This window comes from Seriola aureovittata, chromosome 1 (genome assembly GCF_021018895.1).
Source record: "Seriola aureovittata isolate HTS-2021-v1 ecotype China chromosome 1, ASM2101889v1, whole genome shotgun sequence".
In the NCBI taxonomy this organism is placed as follows: Eukaryota; Metazoa; Chordata; class Actinopteri; order Carangiformes; family Carangidae; genus Seriola; species Seriola aureovittata.
The window spans coordinates 737,501-761,400 of record NC_079364.1 but is presented as its reverse complement, the minus strand read 5'-3'; the positions used below and the strand labels follow the sequence as shown (position 1 = coordinate 761,400).

General features: G+C 41.1%; 2 protein-coding genes across 3 annotated transcripts in view; one reads left to right on the top strand and one right to left on the bottom strand.

Moving 5' to 3' along the window:
• kifc3 (kinesin family member C3) overlaps positions 1-6,953 on the top strand; it is a 32,704-nt gene extending 25,751 nt beyond the window's left edge. The window contains exons 12-13 of the mRNA XM_056376259.1: positions 6,773-6,860; positions 6,946-6,953. Coding sequence (XP_056232234.1) covers positions 6,773-6,860; positions 6,946-6,953 — 96 coding nt within the window. The remainder of the gene's footprint in view (positions 1-6,772; positions 6,861-6,945) is intronic.
• On the bottom strand, positions 6,602-19,144 carry katnb1 (katanin p80 (WD repeat containing) subunit B 1). Of its 2 annotated transcripts, none has more exons than XM_056383121.1 (20): positions 18,977-19,144; positions 17,620-17,788; positions 16,802-16,932; positions 16,486-16,603; positions 16,246-16,346; positions 16,049-16,090; positions 15,695-15,778; positions 15,449-15,564; positions 14,867-14,938; positions 14,642-14,792; positions 14,352-14,542; positions 13,922-14,070; positions 13,718-13,768; positions 13,503-13,567; positions 13,191-13,421; positions 12,267-12,416; positions 10,159-10,235; positions 9,833-9,907; positions 9,239-9,355; positions 6,602-8,175 (listed from the first exon to the last, which is right to left on the bottom strand). In XM_056383121.1, the coding sequence occupies exons 2-20, from the start codon at positions 17,657-17,659 to the stop codon at positions 8,034-8,036; spliced, it is 2,103 nt and encodes a 700-aa protein (XP_056239096.1). In that variant the 5' UTR covers positions 17,660-17,788; positions 18,977-19,144; the 3' UTR covers positions 6,602-8,033. The 2 variants fall into 2 exon arrangements, with proteins under 2 accessions (XP_056239096.1, XP_056239087.1); XM_056383112.1 differs by having other exon boundaries at positions 18,988-19,144.
• Positions 19,145-23,900: the final 4,756 nt, after the last annotated feature.

The following is a 23,900-nucleotide window of genomic DNA, read 5'->3' as shown; positions in this document are numbered from 1 at the left end:
TTATTATAATATGACTTTTTATGCCTTACTATACTATGTCGTTTTTATGACTTTTTATGCCTGACTACACTTTTTCGTTTTTATGACTTTTTATGCCTTACTATACTATGACTTTTCGTGTCTTACTATATTATGACTTTTTTGTGACTTTTTATGCCTTATTATACTGTGACTTTTTATGCCTTACTATATTATGACTTTTTTGTGACTTTTTAAGCCTTAGTATACAATGTCGTTTTTATGACTTTTTATGCCTTACTATACTATGACTTTTCATGCCTTAATATATTATGACTTTTTTGTGACTTTTTATGCCTGACTACACTATTTCATTTTTATGACTTTTTATGCCTTACTATACTATGACTTTTTATGCCTTAGTATACAATGTCGTTTTTATGACTTTTTATGCCTTACTATATTATGACTTTTTTTTGACTTTTTATGCCTTAATATACTATGTCGTTTTTATGACTTTTTATGCCTTGCTGTACTGTGACTTTTTATGCTTTATTATACTGTGACTTTTCATGCCTTACTATATTATGACTTTTTTGTGACTTTTTATGCGTTAATATACTATGACGTTTTTATGACTTTTTATGCCTTGCTATACTATGTCATTTTTATGACTTTTTATGCCTGACTACACTTTTTCGTTTTTATGACTTTTTATGCCTTACTTTACTATGACTTTTCGTGTCTTACTATATTATGACTTTTTTGTCACTTTTCATGCCTTACTATATTATGACTTTTTTGTGACTTTTTATGCCTTAATATACTATGACGTTTTTATGACTTTTTATGCCTTGCTATACTATGTCATTTTTATGACTTTTTATGCCTGACTACACTTTTTCGTTTTTATCACTTTTTATGCCTTACTTTACTATGACTTTTCGTGTCTTACTATATTATGACGTTTTTATGACTTTTTATGCCTTACTATACTATGACTTTTTTATGACTTTTTATGCCTTAGTATACAATGTCGTTTTTATGACTTTTTATGCCTGACTACACTTTTTCGTTTTCACGACTTTTTATGCCTTATTATACTATGACTTTTCATGCTTTACTATATTATGACTTTTTAATGACTTTTTAAGCCTTAGTATACAATGTCGTTTTTATGACTTTTTATGCCTTACTATACTATGACTTTTCATGCCTTACTATATTATGAATTTTTTGTGACTTTTTATGCCTGACTACACTATTTCATTTTTATGACTTTTTATTCCTTACTATACTATGACTTTTTATGCCTTACTATACTATGTCGTTTTTATGACTTTTTATGCCTGACTACACTTTTTCGTTTTTATGACTTTGTATGCCTTGCTATACTATGACTTTTCGTGTCTTACTATATTATGACTTTTTTGTGACTTTTTATGCCTTAATATACTATCTCGATTTTATGACTTTTTACGCCTTGCTGTACTATGACTTTTCATGCCTTACTATACTATGTCATTTTTATGACTTTTTATGCTTGACTACACTATTTAGTTTTTATGACTTTTTATGCCTTGCTATACTATGACTTTTCGTGTCTTACTATATTATGACTTTTTTGTGACTTTTTATGCCTTAATATACTATGTCGTTTTTATGACTTTTTATGCCTTACTATACTATGACTTTTTATGCCTTACTATATTATGACTTTTTTGTGACTTTTTATGCCTTATTATACTGTGACTTTTTATGCCTTACTATATTATGACTTTTTTGTGACTTTTTAAGCCTTAGTATACAATGTCGTTTTTATGACTTTTTATGCCTTACTATACTATGACTTTTCATGCCTTACTATATTATGACTTTTTTGTGACATTTTATGCCTTACTATAACTTTTTACGCATTACTATACTATGTTGTTTTTATGACTTTTTATTCCTGACTACACTTTTTCGTTTTCATGACTTTTTATGCCTTGATGTACTATGACTTTCGTGTCATACTATATTATGAGTTTTTTGTGACTTTTTATGCCTTATTATACTGTGACTTTTCATGCCTTACTATATTATGACTTTTTTGTGACTTTTTATGCCTTAATATACTATGTCGTTTTTATGACTTTTTACGCCTTGCTGTACTATGACTTTTCATGCCTTACTATACTATGACGTTTTTATGACTTTTTATGCCTTACTATACTATGACTTTTCATGCCTTAGTATACAATGACGTTTTTATGACTTTTTATGCCTTACTATACTATGACTTTTCATGCCTTAGTATACAATGTCGTTTTTATGACTTTTTATGCCTGACTACACTTTTTCGTTTTCATGACTTTTTATGCCTTATTATACTGTGACTTTTCATGCTTTACTATATTATGACTTTTTAATGACTTTTTAAGCCTTAGTATACAATGTCGTTTTTATGACTTTTTATGCCTTACTATACTATGACTTTTCATGCCTTACTATATTATGAATTTTTTGTGACTTTTTATGCCTGACTACACTATTTCATTTTTATGACTTTTTATGCCTTACTATACTATGACTTTTTATGCCTTACTATACTATGTCGTTTTTATGACTTTTTATGCCTGACTACACTTTTTCGTTTTTATGACTTTGTATGCCTTACTATACTATGACGTTTCGTGTCTTACTATATTATGACTTTTTTGTGACTTTTTATGCCTTAATATACTATCTCGATTTTATGACTTTTTACGCCTTGCTGTACTATGACTTTTCATGCCTTACTATACTATGTCATTTTTATGACTTTTTATGCTTGACTACACTATTTAGTTTTTATGACTTTTTATGCCTTGCTATACTATGACTTTTCGTGTCTTACTATATTATGACTTTTTTGTGACTTTTTATACCTTAATATAATATGTCGTTTTTATGACTTTTTATGCCTTACTTTACTATGACTTTTTATGCCTTACTATATTATGACTTTTTTGTGACTTTTTATGCTTTATTATACTGTGACTTTTTATGCCTTACTATATTATGACTTTTTTGTGACTTTTTAAGCCTTAGTATACAATGTCGTTTTTATGACTTTTTATGCCTTACTATACTATGACTTTTCATGCCTTACTATATTATGACTTTTTTGTGACATTTTATGCCTTACTATAACTTTTTACGCATTACTATACTATGTTGTTTTTATGACTTTTTATTCCTGACTACACTTTTTCGTTTTCATGACTTTTTATGCCTTGCTGTACTATGACTTTCGTGTCATACTATATTATGAGTTTTTTGTGACTTTTTATGCCTTATTATACTGTGACTTTTCATGCCTTACTATATTATGACTTTTTTGTGACTTTTTATGCCTTAATATACTATGTCGTTTTTATGACTTTTTACGCCTTGCTGTACTATGACTTTTCATGCCTTACTATACTATGACATTTTTATGACTTTTTATGCCTTGCTATACTATGTCGTTTTTATGACTTTTTACGCCTTGCTATACTATGACTTTTCATGCCTTACTATACTATGTCATTTTTATGACTTTTTATGCCTTATTATACTGTGACTTTTTATACCTTACTATATTATGACTTTTTTGTGACTTTTTAAGCCTTAGTATACAATGTCGTTTTTATGACTTTTTATGCCTTACTATACTATGTCATTTTTATGACTTTTTATGCCTGACTACACTTTTTCGTTTTTATGACTTTTTATGCCTTACTATACTATGACTTTTCGTGTCTTACTATATTATGACTTTTTTGTGACTTTTTATGCCTTAATATACTATGTCGTTTTTATGACTTTTTACGCCTTGCTATACTATGACTTTTCATGCCTTACTATACTATGACGTTTTTGTGACTTTTTATGCCTTATTATATTGTGACTTTTTATGCCTTAATATACTATGTCGTTTTTGTGACTTTTTATGCCTTGCTGTACTATGACTTTTCGTGTCTTACTATAATATGACTTTTTTGTGACTTTTTATGCCTTACTATACTATGACTTTTTATGCATTACTATACTATGTCGTTTTTATGACTTTTTATGCCTGACTACACTTTTTCTTTTATTATGACTTTTTATACCTTATTATACTGTGACTTTTCATGCCTTACTATATTATGACTTTTTTGTGACTTTTTATGCCTTAATATAATATGTCGTTTTTATGACTTTTTATGCCTTAATATAATATGTCGTTTTTATGACTTTTTACGCCTTGCTGTACTATGACTTTTTATGCCTTACTATACTATGACTTTTCGTGTCTTACTATATTATGACTTTTTTGTGACTTTTTATGCCTTACTATACTATGACATTTTTATGACTTTTTATGCCTTACTATACTATGACTTTTCGTGTCTTACTATATTATGACTTTTTTGTGACTTTTTATGCCTTACTATACTATGACATTTTTATGACTTTTTATGCCTTACTATAATATGACTTTTATATAACTTTTCTTCACTTATTATACTGTGACTTTTCATGCCTTACTATACTATGACATTTTTATGACTTTTTATGCCTTACTATAATATGACTTTTATATAACTTTTTTTCACTTATTATACTATGACTTTTCGTGTCTTACTATATTATGACATTTTTATGACTTGTTATGCCTTATTATACTATGACTTTTTATGCCTTACTATATTATAACGTTTTCATGACTTTTTATGCCTTACTATACTATGACGTTTTTATGACTTTTTATGCCTTATTATCCTATGACTTTTCATGCTTTACTATACTATGTCGTTTTTATGACTTTTTATGCCTTACTATACTATGTTGTTTTTATGACTTTTTATGCCTTACTATACTATGACTTTTTATGTCTTGCTATACTTTGACTTCTTTATAACCTTTTGTTCCTAACTATACTATGACTTTTTATGACTTCCTATATTATGACTTTTTATGACTTACTATACTATTACTTCTTTATAACCTTTTGTTCCTAACTATTCTATGACTTTTTATGACTTCCTATATTATGACTTTTTATGGCTTACTATACTATTACTTTTTATGCCTTACTATAATCTTACTTTTTATGACTTACTATACAATAAACTTTTTATGACTTACTATACTATTACTTCTTTATAACTTTTTGTTCCTAACTATACTATGACTTTTTATTCCTAACTATACTATGACTTTAATTCTTTTTGTTCCTAACTATACTATTAGTTTTTATGCATCACTATGCTATGACCTTTTATGACTTTTTGTCCCTAAATGTACTATGAATTTTTATGACATACTATACTATTACTTCTTTACAACTTCTTGTTCCTAACTATACTATGACTTTTTATGCCTTACTATACTATGACTTTTATATAACTTTTTTTGACTTATTATACTATGACTTTTCATGCCTTACTATACTATGACGTTTTTATGACTTTTTATGCCTTACTATACTATGTCGTTTTGACTTTTTTTTCCTAACTATTCTATTACTTTTTATGTCACACTATACTATGACTTCTTTATTACTTTTTGTTCCTAACTATACTATGACTTTTTATTCCTTACCATAGTGTGACTTTTTAATGCTTACTATAGTATGACTTTTTATGACTTACTATGCTATGACTTTTTATGTCATACTATACCATTGCTTTTTATGCCTTACTGTACTATGACTTCTTATGCCTTACTATAGTATGACTTTTTATGTCTTACTATTCTATGACATTTTAATTACTACACTATCACCTTTTCATGACCTTTTATTCCTAACTATAGAATGACTTTTCAATACTTATTATGCCTTACTATACTAAGAAGTGTTTTTTGACCTTTCATGCCTTAGTTTAATATTACTAATTATGCCTTATGGTATGACTTTTTTACTATGCTGATTTTTTTATGAATTTTATTCCTATAGTATGAATTTGTATAACTTACTATACCATGACTCTTTATGAGCATATGCCATACCATACTATGTTTTTTTTACTTTTTAAGCCTTACTTTACTATGACTATTCACGAGTTATTATACCCTATTATACATTGACGTTATTATGACTTTTTATGCCCTATTATAGTATGACGTTTTGTACCTTACAATACTTTGACTATGACTTATCATGCTCTACTATATTACGACTTTTTTATGATATTTCATGTCTTAGTATGAATTGACTCTTTAAGCCTTAATATACTCACACTTTTTATGGGTTTTTATGCCTTTTCATTCCCAACAATACCGACTTTTTATGACATTTTATGCCTTACTATACTATGATATTTTTTGCAGTAATATAGAATGAGATTTATTTGACATTATTTGACTTACTATACTATGACATTTTTAAGGGTTTTTTTTTTTTTTTTTTTTTTTTTTTAAATAGGAGAACAATCATAATCAAAATGAAAAAAATGAAATAGAATAAAATAAAAACAGTCAAAACAAGCAGGCTGTAAAATCAGAAAAAGTTTTTTTTAAGAACTTAATTTCCGATGTGTCACATTTTATAAACTTGTGTCTTATAATTAAAGTCATCTGCAAGGGGACCAGGAAGTGAAGCTGAAGTGTAAACATAGTTTGTGTTGGACGTAGAAGAATAATTAAACAGCTGGACAGTTCAGTTAATCTTTATTTAAATAACCAATATGAACAGTACATTTAAAATTGTGGTTCTAAGTAGAAAAAGAGTGAAAACACTGGATCATCTCAGAGACTTCTTCAGTGTCTGTGAAGGACTAAACGTGTCGATCATCTGAACTATTTGTATGTGTTGTGTCCTCAGGTGTCTGATCACCTGACCTCAGGTGTTCATTATGAACGATTATTAAAGTCAATCAAAGGAATCAACAACAACCTGAGCTCCTCCTCAGGTACACAGGCACAAAACAAGGCCATCGCCTCTCAACATGTCTGATTGTAAAGCTCTGCTCTGATTGGTCCTCTGTCTCTCTGCAGTTGTTTGAGCTCAGTCAACCTTAAAGAAGTAGTTCCATGTTTCAGGAAATACACTCATCTGCTTCTTGTAGAGTTAAATGAGAAGACTGATCCCACTCTCACGTCTAGATGCTAAATATGAAGCTAAATCTGATTAGCTTGGCTCAGCATAAAGACTGGAAACAGCTAGTTTTGTTACCTTTGGACAGAGCCAGTCAAACTGTTTCGTACGGTGGCCCTGAAAGCTCAACGCACTGCAACTTAAAAAAACACATGCAAAGACACAAACACACTGCAAATACAGAAAACATCTTCATCGACTTGACAACACATGAGCTGCAAATACAGCACACCAGGAAGTGTTTCCAGGGGACACTTAAAAGTGATGAACCTGGCTTGTTGTTCAATGCCCCACTGTGACCTTTGACGTTAAAAGCATTGATTTTGTAGCGTTTGTGTCTCTGTATGTGTTTTCTTAAGTTGCAACGTGTTGAGCTCTCAGGGCCACCGTACCACTCTCATGTCTGGACGCTGAATACAAAGCTGCAGTCGATTAGCTTAGCTTAGCATAGAGACTGGAAACAGCTAGTTTAGTTACCTTTGGACAGAGCTAGGCTAGTGGTTTCCAGTCTTTGTACTAAACTAAGCTAACCACCTGACTCCAGCTTCAGATTGAACACAGACATGAGAGTGGTAACGATCGGCTCCTTTGACTTGAGCAGAGCCTGTTTAAGTCTGTGAGGGAGGGAAAACATTTTCTACAGCTGAACCTCAGACGCTGTCGTCTCCGTTTCACTGAGATAATTCACTCAAGTCTGTTTGTCTCTGTCTTTGTCTCTGAGCCGTGCAGCTGTTGAACTTTAAAGAAGTGTCTTCAACAGCAGAGATGAAGCTGCTCGCTGTTTTATTTCAGTCTGTGTCAGTGAGCATGTTGATTGACAGCTGATGTCCCTCCTCTGATTCTGAGGAAGACAAAGATTTTCCTGCAAGTGTCGATCTGAGGAAGGCGGCCATCTTTAAATAACACTTTCATTAACACTCTGTGTGACTGAGGCGTCTGCAGGTGTATGTGCGTGTGTAGTGTCTGCGTCAGATCAGCTGATCCGTCCTCAGAGCGAGTCGTCGAGCGGAGCCATGAGCAGCTGCAGCTCTTTGAAGGCGCTGCCGTGGCGACCGACCTGCGCCGCCTTGTTCTTCACGATGTTGCTGAGGTTCTTCAGCTGCTTACAGCACGCTCTGCACTTCTGGTGTCTGCAGTGACAAACGTCATCATCAGGGTCAGTATGAAGGAAAAGTTACAGCTCTTCATACGTTTGTTTAGTTTCTGTTAAATCAACTGAAACTCAGTGTTTCAGTCATCATCACGTAAAAAATGTAAACGTGTTAAAACAAGTTTGAACCGGTTCAGTTTATCTCTCCATGTGGAAACTATTGATCCTCTGAGGGTAAATTCATGTTTCATTGGTCTTTACATGAGCTTCATATTGAACTGTTAGATCTGTACCACTGCTCATTGGGGTCTGAATCTTATTCTAACATTTAAATCTATTACTATATTAAGTCATCCTGCTGTTTCTTATTGATTCATTTCATCATTTTAGACTTTATCTTTGTCACACTCCCCTCCCCAATGTTGAATAACCTTCAACTGTTTTTTAATCATTCATTTTTATTGTTGGTTGTCAGTTTAATCTCGTCTTGTAGACCACTTTGTAACTGTGTTTTGAAAGGTGCCGTATACATAAAGCTTATTATTATTTTCATTATTATCATTATTGCTAACAGATCTGTTTATATCTGTGAATCCACAGTCCTCGATCTGTTCTGTTCAGTCTGAGGTGAATCAGGTGGTGAACTCTTCCTGTTACAGTCACAGTCTGAACACAGTGACTGTGGGAGATCTGTCTCAGACGCTGAAGCCTCATTAACTTTAAATAAACAGAACGACGTCCATCACCTCCTTTAGAAACATGTTATAAACATGTGAGAGATGTGAATGTCAAGTGTGAACAGGAGGACGATCAGTGTTCACATGCACCTGACTGTTTAACTGTTAATGTCCCTCTCACTCTGACACGTCTCCATGGTTATACACACAAACCACTGAAACATGTGACCAGGTTCAGATGAGTTCAGTTTGAAATAAAACAACGTCTAAAACTCTGTAGATGTTTCTTTGCCTCTGATTTAAACATCATTAAAGTCTCTTCACATTCACTCGTTTAAAACTAGTTAGTGATGTTTTATTTTACACACTATCTTCTGGAGCAGCTCATCACAAAACCAAGTGTTCAGTAAAGTAAGTGTGTCTCACCGCTCCTCTCGTGTGATGTCGACTCCGACACACGGCGACGCCTTTAACGTGTCTGAGATCAACATCCAGAAATGTTTCATGATGAGCTTCAGAGACGTACAGCCAGTCTGCATGTAGCTGAGACACACACACACGCACACACATTAAAAGAAGAGTAAATCATTACAATCTAATCTAAAAACCATCAGTGTCTCTCTGAGATCAGAGTACAGGGGCGCCCCCCTCTGGTCTCCACTGGTCACTGCACTAACAGGATCAGGATCCAGATTCTTTACATTGATCTTTCTTTACCTTTAGCCAGTAAGACATTAATCAATTAACTGATTGTTAGAAAAACACATTTCCAGGTTCCAGTTTTCGCAGCTTTTCTTTGTCATGTGACTAAACTGAATATTTTATATAGATTGAGTCAGACCAACTAACAAACTGAACATGTCACCTGAGTGCTGGGAAATTAAAACCAGCATTTTTCTGATATATTAAAGAAAAAACTGCAAGTAATAATAATAATACTAATAATCAATAATCAGATCAACTGTCACAGCATCAGACCTTAAAACAAGAGAAAAGCCTCAGGTGAGATCAGTCACTCACCTCTCATATTTACTCTGCAGCAGTTTGTCGATCTGAGGAAGGATCGATGTACAAAGGTCCAGTTTCCATAGCGACCTGAAACAACAGCGACGTCAGTTATTATTGTTCTAGTTCCTGTTTAAACTTTATTTAAAACATGACATGAACGTATTCATCCAGATGTTTTACAGCTCAGGGACAGTTTCAGATTTATCTGATGACACATGAAATTTTCTTCAGGTCAGGTGACGAGAAGTCCCTCATACGTCTTCATCACTTTAATTACACGATGATGAACTGAACTGTGTGTGTGTGTGTGTGTGTGTGTGTGTGTGAGAGAGACTCACGGCTGCAGGTTGATGATGTTGAGGATGTCCACTACAATGGACAGGTCGTTCATGGAGACAGCCGTGTCCAGAGCGCTCTGCAGAGAGACACCAGACAGGAAGTGGACAGGAAGTCCATGAGAGGTGGTTGAAAGCTTCTGAATGAAGAAAATAAAAATCTGATCACAGAGCTCTGATCAGATCAATCAATAAGAATGATTTTTTCTATCGTGCTTTTGGGTCAAAGGAGAAAAACTGGAAAATCACAACAGTTTCCTCTTTTAGTATTTTACCTTTCAGTCATGTCAAATACTGTAAGTCTCAATATTTAACGTTATGAATAAAAACTTTGTCTCAGTTTGAATGAATTATGAATCTAATAATAAAATCTCTCTGGCCCCAATGAGACCCCGACGAGACTCTGACGAGACCCTGCTGAGACCCCGATGAGACCCCGATGAGACCCCGACGAGACCCCAACGAGACCCTGCTGAGACCCCGATGAGACCCCGACGAGACTCTGACGAGACCCTGCTGAGACCCCGATGAGACCCCGATGAGACCCCGACGAGACCCCAACGAGACCCTGCTGAGACCCCGATGAGACCCCGACGAGACTCTGACGAGACCCTGCTGAGACCCCGATGAGACCCCGACGAGACTCTGACGAGACCCTGCTGAGACCCTGCTGAGACCCCGATGAGACCCCGACGAGACTCTGACGAGACCCTGCTGAGACCCCGATGAGACCCCGACGAGACCCCGACGAGACCCCGACGAGACCCAGACGAGACCCTGACGAGACCCTGATGAGACCCCGACGAGACTCTGACGAGACCCTGCTGAGACCCCGATGAGACCCTGATGAGACCCTGATAAGACCCAGACGAGACCCAGACGAGACCCTGATGAGACCCCGACGAGACTCTGACGAGACCCTGCTGAGACCCCGATGAGACCCTGATGAGACCCTGATGAGATCCTGATGAGACCCTGACGAGACTCTGACGAGACCCAGACGAGACCCCGACGAGACCCCGACGAGACTCCGACGAGACCCCGACGAGACCCAGACGAGACCCAGACGAGACCCCGACGAGACCCCGACGAGACCCAGACGAGACCCAGACGAGACCCAGACGAGACCCCGACGAGACCCAGACGAGACCCCGACGAGACCCAGACTAGACCCCGACGAGACCCCGACGAGACCCCGACGAGACCCAGACGAGACCCCGACGAGACCCAGACGAGACCCCGACGAGACCCCGACGAGACCCCGACGAGACCCCGACGAGACCCCGACGAGACCCAGACGAGACCCCGACGAGACCCCGACGAGACCCAGACGAGACCCCGACGAGACCCCGACGAGACCCCGACGAGACCCCGACGAGACCCCGACGAGACTCTGACGAGACCCCGACGAGACCCCGACGAGACTCCGACGAGACCCCGACGAGACCCAGACGAGACCCCGACGAGACCCCGACGAGACTCTGATGAGAAACCTGATGAGAACCTGATGAGAAACCTGATGAGACCCCGATGAGACTCTGATGAGACCCTGACGAGAACCTGATGAGAACCTGATGAGACCCTGATGAGACCCTGACGAGACCCTGATGAGACTCTGATGAGACCCTGACGAGACCCTGATGAGACTCTGATGAGAACCTGACGAGACCCTGATGAGACTCTGATGAGACCCTGACGAGACCCTGATGAGACCCTGATGAGACCCCGATGAGACCCTGATGAGACCCTGATGAGATCCTGATGAGACCCCGACGAGACTCTGACGAGACCCAGACGAGACCCCGACGAGACCCCAACGAGACTCTGATGAGAAACCTGATGAGAACCTGACGAGACCCTGATGAGACCCCGATGAGACTCTGATGAGACCCTGATGAGAAACCTGACGAGACCCCGACGAGACCCCGATGAGACTCTGATGAGACCCTGACGAGACCCTGACGAGAACCTGACGAGACTCTGATGAGAAACCTGATGAGAACCTGATGAGAAACCTGATGAGACCCCGATGAGACTCTGATGAGAACCTGACAAGACCCTGACGAGACCCTGACGAGACCCTGACGAGAACCTGATGAGACCCGGCTCACCTTGATGTCCTCTCTGGCCCACACGGCTCGGACCGTCTCCAGGTTCTTGTGTCGGCTGCTCAGCATCACACACATGGTGTCGTGACCCTTCTTGATCTGAGACAGCGCCTCCTCGTCGCTCAGAGCTCCAGGTCTGTTGTTGGGGGAAGACTGAGGAACAAAAGACCAGGAGAAAGATTTAGTTTGATCTCTGACACATTAGAAAACGTAGATAATAAAATAATAATGTGTTTTATTGAAATCACCTGACAGGTGAGAAGTTACTGGTGTTTATTTTCAGAGGTAAAAGTTTGTGAACTTGTTTCTCACAGGAGGAAACTCAGGACTGAGTCATTCCAGTCAATCACAGAATCATTTCTATCAGTGTTAGTTTGTATTGATAACAGTTAAAATAATCACTTCAAATAACACAATAATCACAATAATCACAGCACGTTTATATTCTCTCATTTATCTATTAGTTAATTAATTAGTCAACTGCCATCAAATTAATTCTGATAGTTGATTAATTGTGATGATTGTTTAAATCATTTTTAAAGTAAAGATTCAAACTCTCTGGGATGAATATTTTCTCTCTGAAACTGAAGTGAATCTGTTTTAATGTTGAATGATGAGTAGCGATGATTCAAATCATGTGTTAAGATACTTTTTGTTATGGAACAAGGAAAATTCAATAATGACAGATAAAAGATACTTACTTATTACTTAGCAACAACAAACCGACCAAAAGTCTGAAGTTTTACATGTATATTGTTTTATATGTTTAAACAGGAAGTTTTTCTGGAGGTTTATAAACTTCTCTATGATCAAATCTGAAGTCGACTCAAAAGAAATGTGGTGTCAGGTGTCAGGTGTCAGGTGTCAGGTGTCAGGTGTCATCATGTGTGTGAGGTTCGGATCTGTTCAGGCGCGTTTGAGACTCACAGGCAGGAAGTCGGCCACATTCAGTCCGATGGGCTCGTTCCTGGTGCTCAGGATGATTTTAGGTTGAGGTTTAGACTTGGCCGTGGTGACGGGGGGCTGGGGGGGAGGGGGGCGGAATGTGGGGGGGTCGGAGGACAAAGGGCCCACAGCTGAGGGGGCGGGACGCTTCGCACAGGAGACCACTGTAGGCTCCACCCTCTGGACCGGAGTAGAAGAGGCCTGAGGAGGAGCCTTCAAAACAACAAAACTTTATATGAACAATGAACACTGAACATGTTCGGTCACATGACTGGGGCTGCTGCCTTCACTGACCTGCTGCTTGTCAGGAAACGGAGAAATCATGTCCTTCAGCTGATGGCTGATCGCTAATATGGTCTCTGAGAGGACGAGCAAACAATTAGTCCAACAGTAAACAACAGGAGTTAAAAACAGTTGAACAGGAAAGATTTCAGACAGAGAAGCTGCAGCTGTAACAGTAATGTCTGTGACCAGAGTGATGAAGATGAAGATGAAGATGAGGGACTCACCGTCTTCTGGAGGAGCAGGGAAAGGCTCGGAGATCTTGGGAGGAGTTCGAGCTGCAAGAAAGAAATGAGTCACTGATGATGCTTTTAATCTATTAACTCAAACTTTTTAACAGAACAGGTGTGAGCAGGTGCGAACAGGTGCAAATCAGGTGTGAACAGGTGTGAACAGGTGCGAGCAGGCGTGAACAGGTGTAGGTGACCTACAGATGGCGTTCTTGGGTTGAAAGATCTCCTTGTAGTCTTCAGCGTTGTGGATCTCAGCTGACGACAGTTTCTCATCTGCCTCATCCTCACTGGGGCTCCGCCTCTCACCTTCGGGGCTCCGCCTATCAGCGTCTGACCTCTGCTTCACCCTGATGACATCACAACATGCGGAGTGACAGAGCAGGAATCAAGGAAAACGTATTTGATGTTAATAATAAATCTTCAGCTCTTATCTGGAGGTGTAACTTTTTGATACTGGTAACAAATTAAAAGTCGTGGTTTAACTTTTGTCCTGATGAAACTGATGAGGATCCATAAATTAAATATCTGAGTTTCAGAGCCCTTCACAAGATTGGTATTAAAAATAAAATCATACTAGTCAACTGTAGTTTCTGTGTTAGACTCCTGCAGGTGGTTGGATGTGTCGTACCTCTGTGAGCTGCAGGTGGTTGTGGGTCTCTCGTAGTTCCTCCTCAGTGCGACTCCTTTAGGATCCTTGGGCTCTGAGAGCGGCTGGTTGTCCTGGATGATTCCCTGGATCACGGAGCCGCCGCTCTTCTTCACCCGCTTCAGGTCGACGACGTAGGACGAGACGCTGGAGAGCTGGTGAGACACGCCGATCTGACGGTAGAGGAGAAGAACAAGAAGAAGAGAGACCTGATATAATGTCTGGAATTCAGGCTGAAAAAGGTGAGACTTCCTGTGGGCGGAGCTACACACCAGCTGCTGGTTGCAGACTGCCAGGTCAGAGACTTTCCCCCAGCCCACCGGCACCACGTCGAAGCAGCGGTCGGGCTCCCAGCCAAAGACCCGCAGAGAGTCTGTGGCCCCGCTGTACACACAGCTGCCGTCCGGACTGAAAAATATACACCTGAAACCACAAGTCAGAGGTCAGAGGTCAGAGGTCACACTCCAGCAGCACGCTGTCTGACCTGCTACACTCACCTGACCGGAGTCGTGTCTCCCTCCAACGAGCCGATCATCGTGAATTTCTCCAGATCCCACAGTTTGATGGTCCTGAAGAAAACAGACACACAAACACGTCAACACACTGTTCAGCAGGGGTCAGTGTCACACACACACACACACACACACACACACACACAACATCTGACTTACACATCATGATGAAACAGAGTCGACAAGGAGAAGAAAACTTTACATCATATATGAGAATCTGTCCTGTCATGACGCTGATTTTCAAAAGACACTGAGAGTCGACAGGAAACATTTAGAGCAAAGAATCAATAACTGATCAATCATTTTGAAATCAAATCAGTATGAATAGAGCTCACTAACCGATCAGCTCAGTGGAAACACTGAGTCATCCTTCCTACAGTCGCAGTGACTCACAGTAAACAATAAAGAACATGTTTGATGGAGGTGTGTCACCTGGATCAACAGGAATAGTAAACTGGGTGGAGACCACAGTTGTGTGAACTGTGTTCAGTCTGAACAGCAGCTAACATCTGTCTGCAGATGTGAATCAGTGACAGACTCTGTCCAGTTCAGGTGGACGTGTCGTACCTGTCGCAGCTGCCCGATGCCAGCAGGTACTCGTTGGGGTGGAACTGGACGATGTTGACAGCTGCAGTGTGAGATCTGAACTCGGTGATGGTCTTCCCCTGAGTCAGGTCCCACAGCTGAGAGACAAGAGACAGAGACACTAATGATGGAAACAGCCATAATTATCAGATCATTAGTTTTTGATACTTGGAGGTTTGATTTTTTTTGCTGCATCAACAGCAGATGAACGTTAGTGTCAGTTTGTACCTTGACGGTGCAGTCGTCACTCGCTGAAGCCAACCACTTCCCATCTGGACTGAAGGCCAGACTCCTCACCGCCTGGGTGTGACCCTGAAACACAAACTCAACTTCATCTCTCTTGTGGTAAATCATGTGTTGACATCTGATATGAAAGACCTGAGTTCTCATTTTAGATTCTGGAAGCTGAGATTTCTGTCATTCAACTACTTGAACCACAAAGAATTGCGGTGAAGAATTTCAGAGGAAACACTCTTCAACATTATTCATTTTAAAATGTGGTTTACAGAAGAGCCAGCTTCCAGATCCCACACACACACACACACACACACACACACACACACACACACACACATTTCTTACCTTATACCTGAACACATATCCTTTCCTCCGCACGTCCCACAGCTGACAGAGTTGGACCAGATTCACATTGTTCACATGAGACAAAAAGAAAAAGAAAAAATCCATTAATGCAGATTATGAACACAAACACACATTCTCAAACACGTTTTACAAACACACACACAAACACACACACACACACACAGACACACACACACCTTGATGTTTGTGTCCAGGGAACTGGAGGCCAGGAAGTCTCCAAACGGATGGAAGCCCAGACTGGTGATGTTGGCTTTGTGTCCCATCAGAGTCCTTAAAACTGGAGAAGAGGAAGCAGCAGATAAACTGACAGACTCACCTGGACTGTGCAGGTGTTCAGGTCTCTGTTTATACACACACACACACACACACACACACACACACACAGACAGACACAAAGAGAACAAAGTGGGTCTCACTCTTGGCGGCCTCCAGGTCCCAAACTCGTATCGATCCAGACTGTGAACCAGCGACAACCTGCTCCTCCGACATGTTGAACTGGACACACTCTACTGGGTTCTTGTGACCAGTCAGACTCTGACAGACAGACCACGCACACACACACACACACACACACACAACACACACACACACACACACACACACACACACACACACACACACACACACACACAGTCAGGTTACAGTTCATTTAACAGCTAATGTGAACCTTTCACTTTGCTGGACATGACAGATGTGGTTCAGATCAGAGGTCTGCAGGTGAGGAGGTCTCACCATGATGCAGTTGGCCTTGCTCACAGCCCAGATGTTCACCCTGCAGTCTTCTCCTCCTGTGGCCAGCAGGCGGCCGGAGCTTTTCCCCAGAGCCAAACAGGAAACGCTGCTGGAGTGAGCCTCGAACTCCTCTGTACAGCAACACAGGAGGGACATTTAGTTCTGACCTGCTGGAGAAGAAGCTGGAGCTGCTGCAGCAGCGTCTCTACAGAGCTGCACTGACTGAGAAAGTTTATCAACTGGATATCAGCAACTCGGCAACAAGAGGCAGTGATGGTGGCTCTATTGCTCACATGTTGTTCTGTGTTCTTTGTGGGGATCTGCAGGATTAAAGGTGTATCCTGTAGAGGGCAGATTAGAGTCAAATCCTCCCTGTCTGAGACCAGAAGCTCTTCGGTGTAACAGAAGTAAACACGTTGAAGTTACTGTGTTCTAATAAAAGATAGTTCGTTTCTCTTCCAGGTTTTCCTCTAAGGTTGTCCTGGTTTCTTCACAACCTGCTGCTGATGCAGCGCCTCCCACAGGTCATGGACTTTATTACCACGACAGACCCACACAACAAACACTCAGAATAAAAACAGGAAAAACAATCTAAACCTAGAGAAGCAGCAGAAAATGGATGTTTGAATTAACCAATTAAAAAGTTTATTAAAGTTTCTGAGAGTATTCAAATGTTTAATGGGAGTAAAAATGTGTTGCTGCACTGACAGAAGAATCAGGTGATGTTAATGTATGTGTCAGTCAGTCACATCAGCAGCTCCAGTTTTCAGTCTGAACCACAGATGACGTTTCACAGGAAAAATAAAGTCTGTACTCACGCAGTCGCCATGAGATCTTGGTGGTGCTGGCCGCAGCCATACTGGTCACACTGGGAGACTGGCTGCTTCGTTTGAATGACTGGACACTTCTGAGGTTAATGCATGAATTCAGTCCGGATCACTGAGGACCGACATCAGCTTCTTATTTACTCTGTAGACTCTCCTCCACCTGCAGTGACACACACCTGTTTACTGTCCATGTCAGCGAATCACTGATGGTCAACAGAGTTTGTTTTTTTTCCAACATATTTTCATCCGTTTCACATTGAACGCAACTTTTCAGCAGCAACCTCAGTCTGATGCCTTCAGCTGTTACTGTTTCTTTTGATACAGCCTCTGTGTTCCCTCCTGGATCCTGGTCCCACAGTCAGAGACCCCAGATCTTAGGAGGGGTTCTCATTATTATATATATATATATATATATATATATATATATATATATATATATATATATGTGTTAGTATTGTTGTAAGATTGTTACACACACACATTTAAAAGTTTGAAGTTTGAAAATGTTCATGTCAAGATAAATAAAGTTTTATCAATGTATCTTTTTATTGACATCATGCAGACATGATTGCTCACACTGTTTTTATTTATTTATTATCATTATTATTATTATTATTATTATCATTATTAATTGTAACTTAGTTCTCTGTGCAATTTATTTATTGTGTCTCAGGTGTTGGTTCACCTGTAGGCTCACTCTGGAGGTCGTACTTAGTGCTGTTGAAGTGTGTTGTGTTATACTGAGAGGTGTTTCTGATATTTTGTCCATCACCTTTTTACAGTGATAAACTAATAATTATTAGAAACACCTGTCACTACAACACAACACGGTTCAACAGCAGCACAAACTACGTCCTCCAGGTACAAGTGAATCCACACCTGTCTGAAACAGGAAAACACAAACTGAACTTTATGACCTGATTTATTGCAGGACTGCTGGACTTAGTATTAGGCAGGTGTTAAAAATTGGCCACTGAGACTGAAATCTGTCTGAATACTTTGAATTTTAACAAAACCAATAAGACAAAAAAAAAAAAAAGACATTAAATATGATTGAGACGTTGTCGGTGGTGAAACAGCTGAAACTCTGAAACGAGTCACAAAAGCAGTGAAGCAGCTCTTTATAAGGCAGCTAGCTTAATGCTAAGATACCATTTGGAAAGCCACGCAGGTAATTAACCACACGACAGTTCACACAATAGGTCAGATTAAAAGTCTGAAGAGCAGCCGGGACGCTCCGGTCTGTTTATTTGGTTTAATCTCCGGTAAACGGTGACGTTAGCTGACCAACATTAAAGTCAGTTAGCACTGTGAGCTAATTAAAGCTAGCCGTTATCTGAGCCGTTACCGTCAGTTTACCTCCGTCCGTCCACCGCAGTTAACCATCTGAACGGAGAGGTGAATGTTTAAACGTTAAACAGTGCGCAGATAATCCGTCTCAGCCGCTGAGGACAACTTGTTGACAGTCCGGTTGCTCCTCGGCTGCAGCTTAGCAACTGAACTCCCCAGCAACCGGCCGTTTACTTCCGCTGCCGTCAAACACAACTTTATTAACAACGATTGACAAGTAGTTCTGTTGTGCTACTGTCTGGTAGCTTGTGCTACAGGATCTCAACAAGATAAATAGGTCCTGCCTTTTATATTTATATATATGTATATATGTATATATATATATATATATATATATACATATATACATATATATATATATATGTGTATATATATATGTATATACGCACTTTTTTTTCACTCCATTACATTTACCTGACAGTTACTAGTTACTTTTCAGATTAAGAATTTAAACACAAAACATACAAGTTTTTAAATGACAGATTCTTTAGGATGAAAAGACCTTAAGATTAAAATCAAATGTTTAAACTTGTTAATGTCCTCATGTTTTTGTATAATAAAAGACATATGTTGAGGGAAATAATCATCAACACCATGAGTGTTTCCACCTTGAACTGCAGTGAACCAATGACAAGACAGTCAGGGTTTCATACCTCTCAAACCTCAGGAACCAATCCTGTCAACTTGTGGGGACGGGGGGCGGGGCTAAATAAACCTGAAACCTTGTCAGTACAGAGAGAGAGTTAGTATTAGCACAACCGCTAACACTGTGTCAGTAACTGCCAGTTACAAGCTAACAAACAACATAATCAAATAAAAGATACTAACTACGCTAACGGTTCTGATCCGTCTGCTGGTCTCTGGCTCTGGGTCTGAGTCTGGGTCTGACTGAGGCTCAAACATGTGGCTGAGTCTCTGATGTTTCCTCCTCTAACCATCTTGATGCTCTCTACTCTTTCACCTGTCCACCTGGAGCAAGCAGGGGGTGGGCGGGGCTCAAGGCCTGAGTAAGTAGATATGCTTCAGACCCAGTTTATGTGTCAAAAAATGTTAAACTAAATATGAATCATAGCAGAGGATTTTACAGTTTAAAACATGTCTGGAGAGAAACTTTAAACTACAGCAGCATAAAGAAGGTAAAAGTAGCTACAACAATAAAGTACTGCAATAAGCAGCCTGCAGTAAAGTAATGTGCTCATCCAACATTTGATTTACTGAGGATTTATTTGAATATCTTCATTAATCTAAAGTAACAAATGTTTATCACATGAATAAAATAGATGAACTGTTGTTTTGGTACTAAAAGACACAAGCTCTCCCCAGATATAAAGTTAATGTTTACACAGAAAACTGCAAACATCTGTAAATAAACACTGACAGGTAAAAAAAAAATCAATCATCATCATTTTTATTGGTGAATAACATATTAACATGAGTATTTTACAGTTAAACTTCTGAAATAGTTTAAAAAGAAGGAGAAGCTATTTTCATATGTTTAGCCTGTTAAACACACTGGTCTCTGCAGACTCATTTCCTTGGACAATCTATCTGCAGTAAGATCTATCTCTATGTATTATTTCATTAGTTCGTTCATCACACAGGTGTGCAGTTACTCAAAAGGTGTACCATTTTAATAATCGCTAATTAATCTGGTCTTGCATTATTGTTACAAATCCTCGAGCGATGCTTTCCATTGACACACCGGAAAACTGGTGATCATGGTCTGTCAGAGCTTTGAAGTGAAGATATGCATGGAGGACTGTATCAGCTGAGGGGAACTGTTCACCTGTGGTCATCTCCAAATACTCCACCACTCTGCTCACTGCAGCATGGACCTAAGGGAGAAACATAAGAAACCACAATTACCACCTTGTGGTTTTATGCCTCCACCCAATCACATCCCTGTTTATCCAGAGTCAAATAAAATATTCACCATTTGTGTGAAATTTTGTCATCATTGCTGTGGGAAGTCTTGAGTAATGGCTAACAGGTGTTTAGTGAGGTCACACTGACCTTGACCTTTGACCTTTGAAAGTCTAATCAGTTCATCCATGAGTCCAAGTGAATGTTTGTGCCAAATTTGGAGAATTTCCATCAAGGCGTTACTGGGATATCGTGTCCAGGAGAATGGGAACGGACGTACTTACGAACGTACAGACAACCTGAAAACAACCGGCTGACTGTCGCCGGCGTGGACGCACAACCACCAAATGTGCTGTGATCTACAAATGTAATGTACTTTAAAAATAATTAAAATGATCCATTCACATATTTTACTTCAATTCAGTTAAAAGTTACCTTTAGCATGTTCCTTATGGTTACACATAACGGGAGATCAAGAAGTATCTGGTCACTGAAGTTGTGCAGACCGTCTCTCCGCTCCTGGTACCGGTACCGGGTTCCACATTGATGGCAGGATTTACAGTAGGTGGAGACATCTGGAAATCCCAAGGTTCAACCAGAATCACAGCACAGTTCACAACATAGGAGATTGTAATAAGACACCAACAGATCAACTTGTAGTACCTACCTTGAACAATACGGAGAGTGGTGAGGATTTTGGCCTGATGTGTGATGAGGACCGGGTCACTCAGCGCCACCTCTCCTGGGCCGTGCTGGCACATCCTCTCCTCTGGGACGAGGTGTCTTGGGTATTGTTTTCCAACAGATGGAAACCGTAGATGTTCTGGCGTAACCTTTTATACTTGAGAATATACTGGACCATGGCTTTCATCCTATGGTCATCTTCTGGTGCATATGGAACATCACCCAGATCAGCCTCATCGTGACTGCCGTCGTCCCCTGTGGAAGTTATTGTACTCCCGCCTTCCCTGAACAGTTCATGGTGAGTCTGAAGTTTGTCCTTGCACAAGGACAGTGCCACAAGTTCTTTTTTGTGTTATACGACATCATGACTCTTCCCACTTTACTGTTGGAAGAAAGTGTGGGCTCGTATGTGGATATGTATTTCTTTGACTGAGGGGCTCCAGTGCTGGACTGCAGCGACAGAGGTGCATGATTGTCTTTGTAGCTTTTGCCGATCGAGGCAGATCTTCTTTTTATCCTCTCCAAACCACTCGCTGCCAGCCATCTCAGTAAGTGTTTGTTCCTGCAGTTCAGGAGAGGAGGCATATGATGTGCAGGAAGTTATGGATTTGAGGTGTATGCATTGATCTGCTTCCAATCCAGTCCTCTGTGCCGACTCCATGTTAACGTGGCACTCTGAGGATTCACAGGAAACATGTTGATTCTCCCCCCACACTTTATTTGTACATGCAGAGGAGAGCTGGCGCCGTGGGAGGATTTGTGGACTGCGTACACTCTGTTCTCAGGATCTATACACTCACTCTGAAGGTGGGAAGCTGCTGCTATGTCCTTATGTTTGCCTGTGTGCTTCCTTTCAATATGTCTCTTTACATTTTTTTTTGTTCAACACAATCTCGCATATGGGACATTTTTGTGTATTAATGGCTGACAACTTGGGCTGGTTGGGGTTGGTGGTGGTGGTTGGTGCTGGGGTTGGTGCTGGGGTTGGTGCTGGGGTTGGTGGTGGTGGTTGGTGCTGGGGTTGGTGCTGGGGTTGGTGGTGGTGGTTGGAGCTGGGGTTGGTGGTGGTGGTTGGAGCTGGGGTTGGTGCTGGGGTTGGTGCTGGGGTTGGTGGTGGTGGTTGGTGCTGGGGTTGGTGCTGGGGTTGGTGCTGGGGTTGGTTGTGGTGGTTGGAGCTGGGGTTGGTGGTGGTGGTGGTTGGAGCTGGGGTTGGTGGTGGTGGTTGGAGCTGGGGTTGGTGGTGGTGGTGGTGGTGGTGGTGGTTGGTGCTGGGGTTGGTGCTGGGGTTGGTGGTGGTGGTTGGTGCTGGGGTTGGTGCTGGGGTTGGTGGTGGGGTTGGTGCTGGTGGTTGGAGCTGGGGTTGGTGCTGGGGTTGGTGGTGGTGGTTGGAGCTGGGGTTGGTGGTGGTGGTGGTTGGAGCTGGGGTTGGTGGTGGTGGTGGTTGGAGCTGGGGTTGGTGGTGGTGGTGGTTGGAGCTGGGGTTGGTGGTGGTGGTGGTTGGAGCTGGGGTTGGTGCTGGTGGTGGTTGGAGCTGGGGTTGGTGGTGGTGGTTGGTGCTGGGGTTGGTGCTGGGGTTGGTGCTGGGGTTGGTGCTGGGGTTGGTGGTGGGGTTGGTGCTGGGGTTGGTGCTGGGGTTGGGGCTGGGGTTGGTGGTGGTGGTTGGAGCTGGGGTTGGTGGTGGTGGTTGGTGCTGGGGTTGGTGCTGGGGTTGGTGCTGGGGTTGGTGGTGGTGGTTGGTGCTGGGGTTGGTGCTGGGGTTGGTGGTGGTGGTTGGAGCTGGGGTTGGTGGTGGTGGTTGGAGCTGGGGTTGGTGCTGGGGTTGGTGCTGGGGTTGGTGGTGGTGGTTGGTGCTGGGGTTGGTGCTGGGGTTGGTGCTGGGGTTGGTTGTGGTGGTTGGAGCTGGGGTTGGTGGTGGTGGTGGTTGGAGCTGGGGTTGGTGGTGGTGGTTGGAGCTGGGGTTGGTGGTGGTGGTTGGTGCTGGGGTTGGTGGTGGGGTTGGTGCTGGGGTTGGTGGTGGTGGTTGGTGCTGGGGTTGGTGCTGGGGTTGGTGGTGGGGTTGGTGGTGGGGTTGGTGCTGGGGTTGGTGCTGGGGTTGGTGCTGGGGTTGGTGGTGGTGGTTGGAGCTGGGGTTGGTGGTGGTGGTGGTTGGAGCTGGGGTTGGTGGTGGTGGTGGTTGGAGCTGGGGTTGGTGGTGGTGGTGGTTGGAGCTGGGGTTGGTGCTGGTGGTGGTTGGAGCTGGGGTTGGTGGTGGTGGTTGGTGCTGGGGTTGGTGCTGGGGTTGGTGCTGGGGTTGGTGCTGGGGTTGGTGGTGGGGTTGGTGCTGGGGTTGGTGCTGGGGTTGGGGCTGGGGTTGGTGCTGGGGTTGGTGGTGGGGT

Excerpts from the sequence above, each read along its gene's own strand:
- katnb1 (XM_056383121.1), bottom strand. The coding sequence starts at position 17,659 with ATGGCTGCGGCCAGCACCACCAAGATCTCATGGCGACTGC. Across the intron at positions 16,347-16,485 it reads GGACCTGGAGGCCGCCAAGA|TTTTAAGGACTCTGATGGGA; the intron begins GTGAGACCCACT and ends CCTCTTCTCCAG. Across the intron at positions 12,417-13,190 it reads ATGTGGCCGACTTCCTGCCT|TCTTCCCCCAACAACAGACC; the intron begins GTGAGTCTCAAA and ends TTTGTTCCTCAG.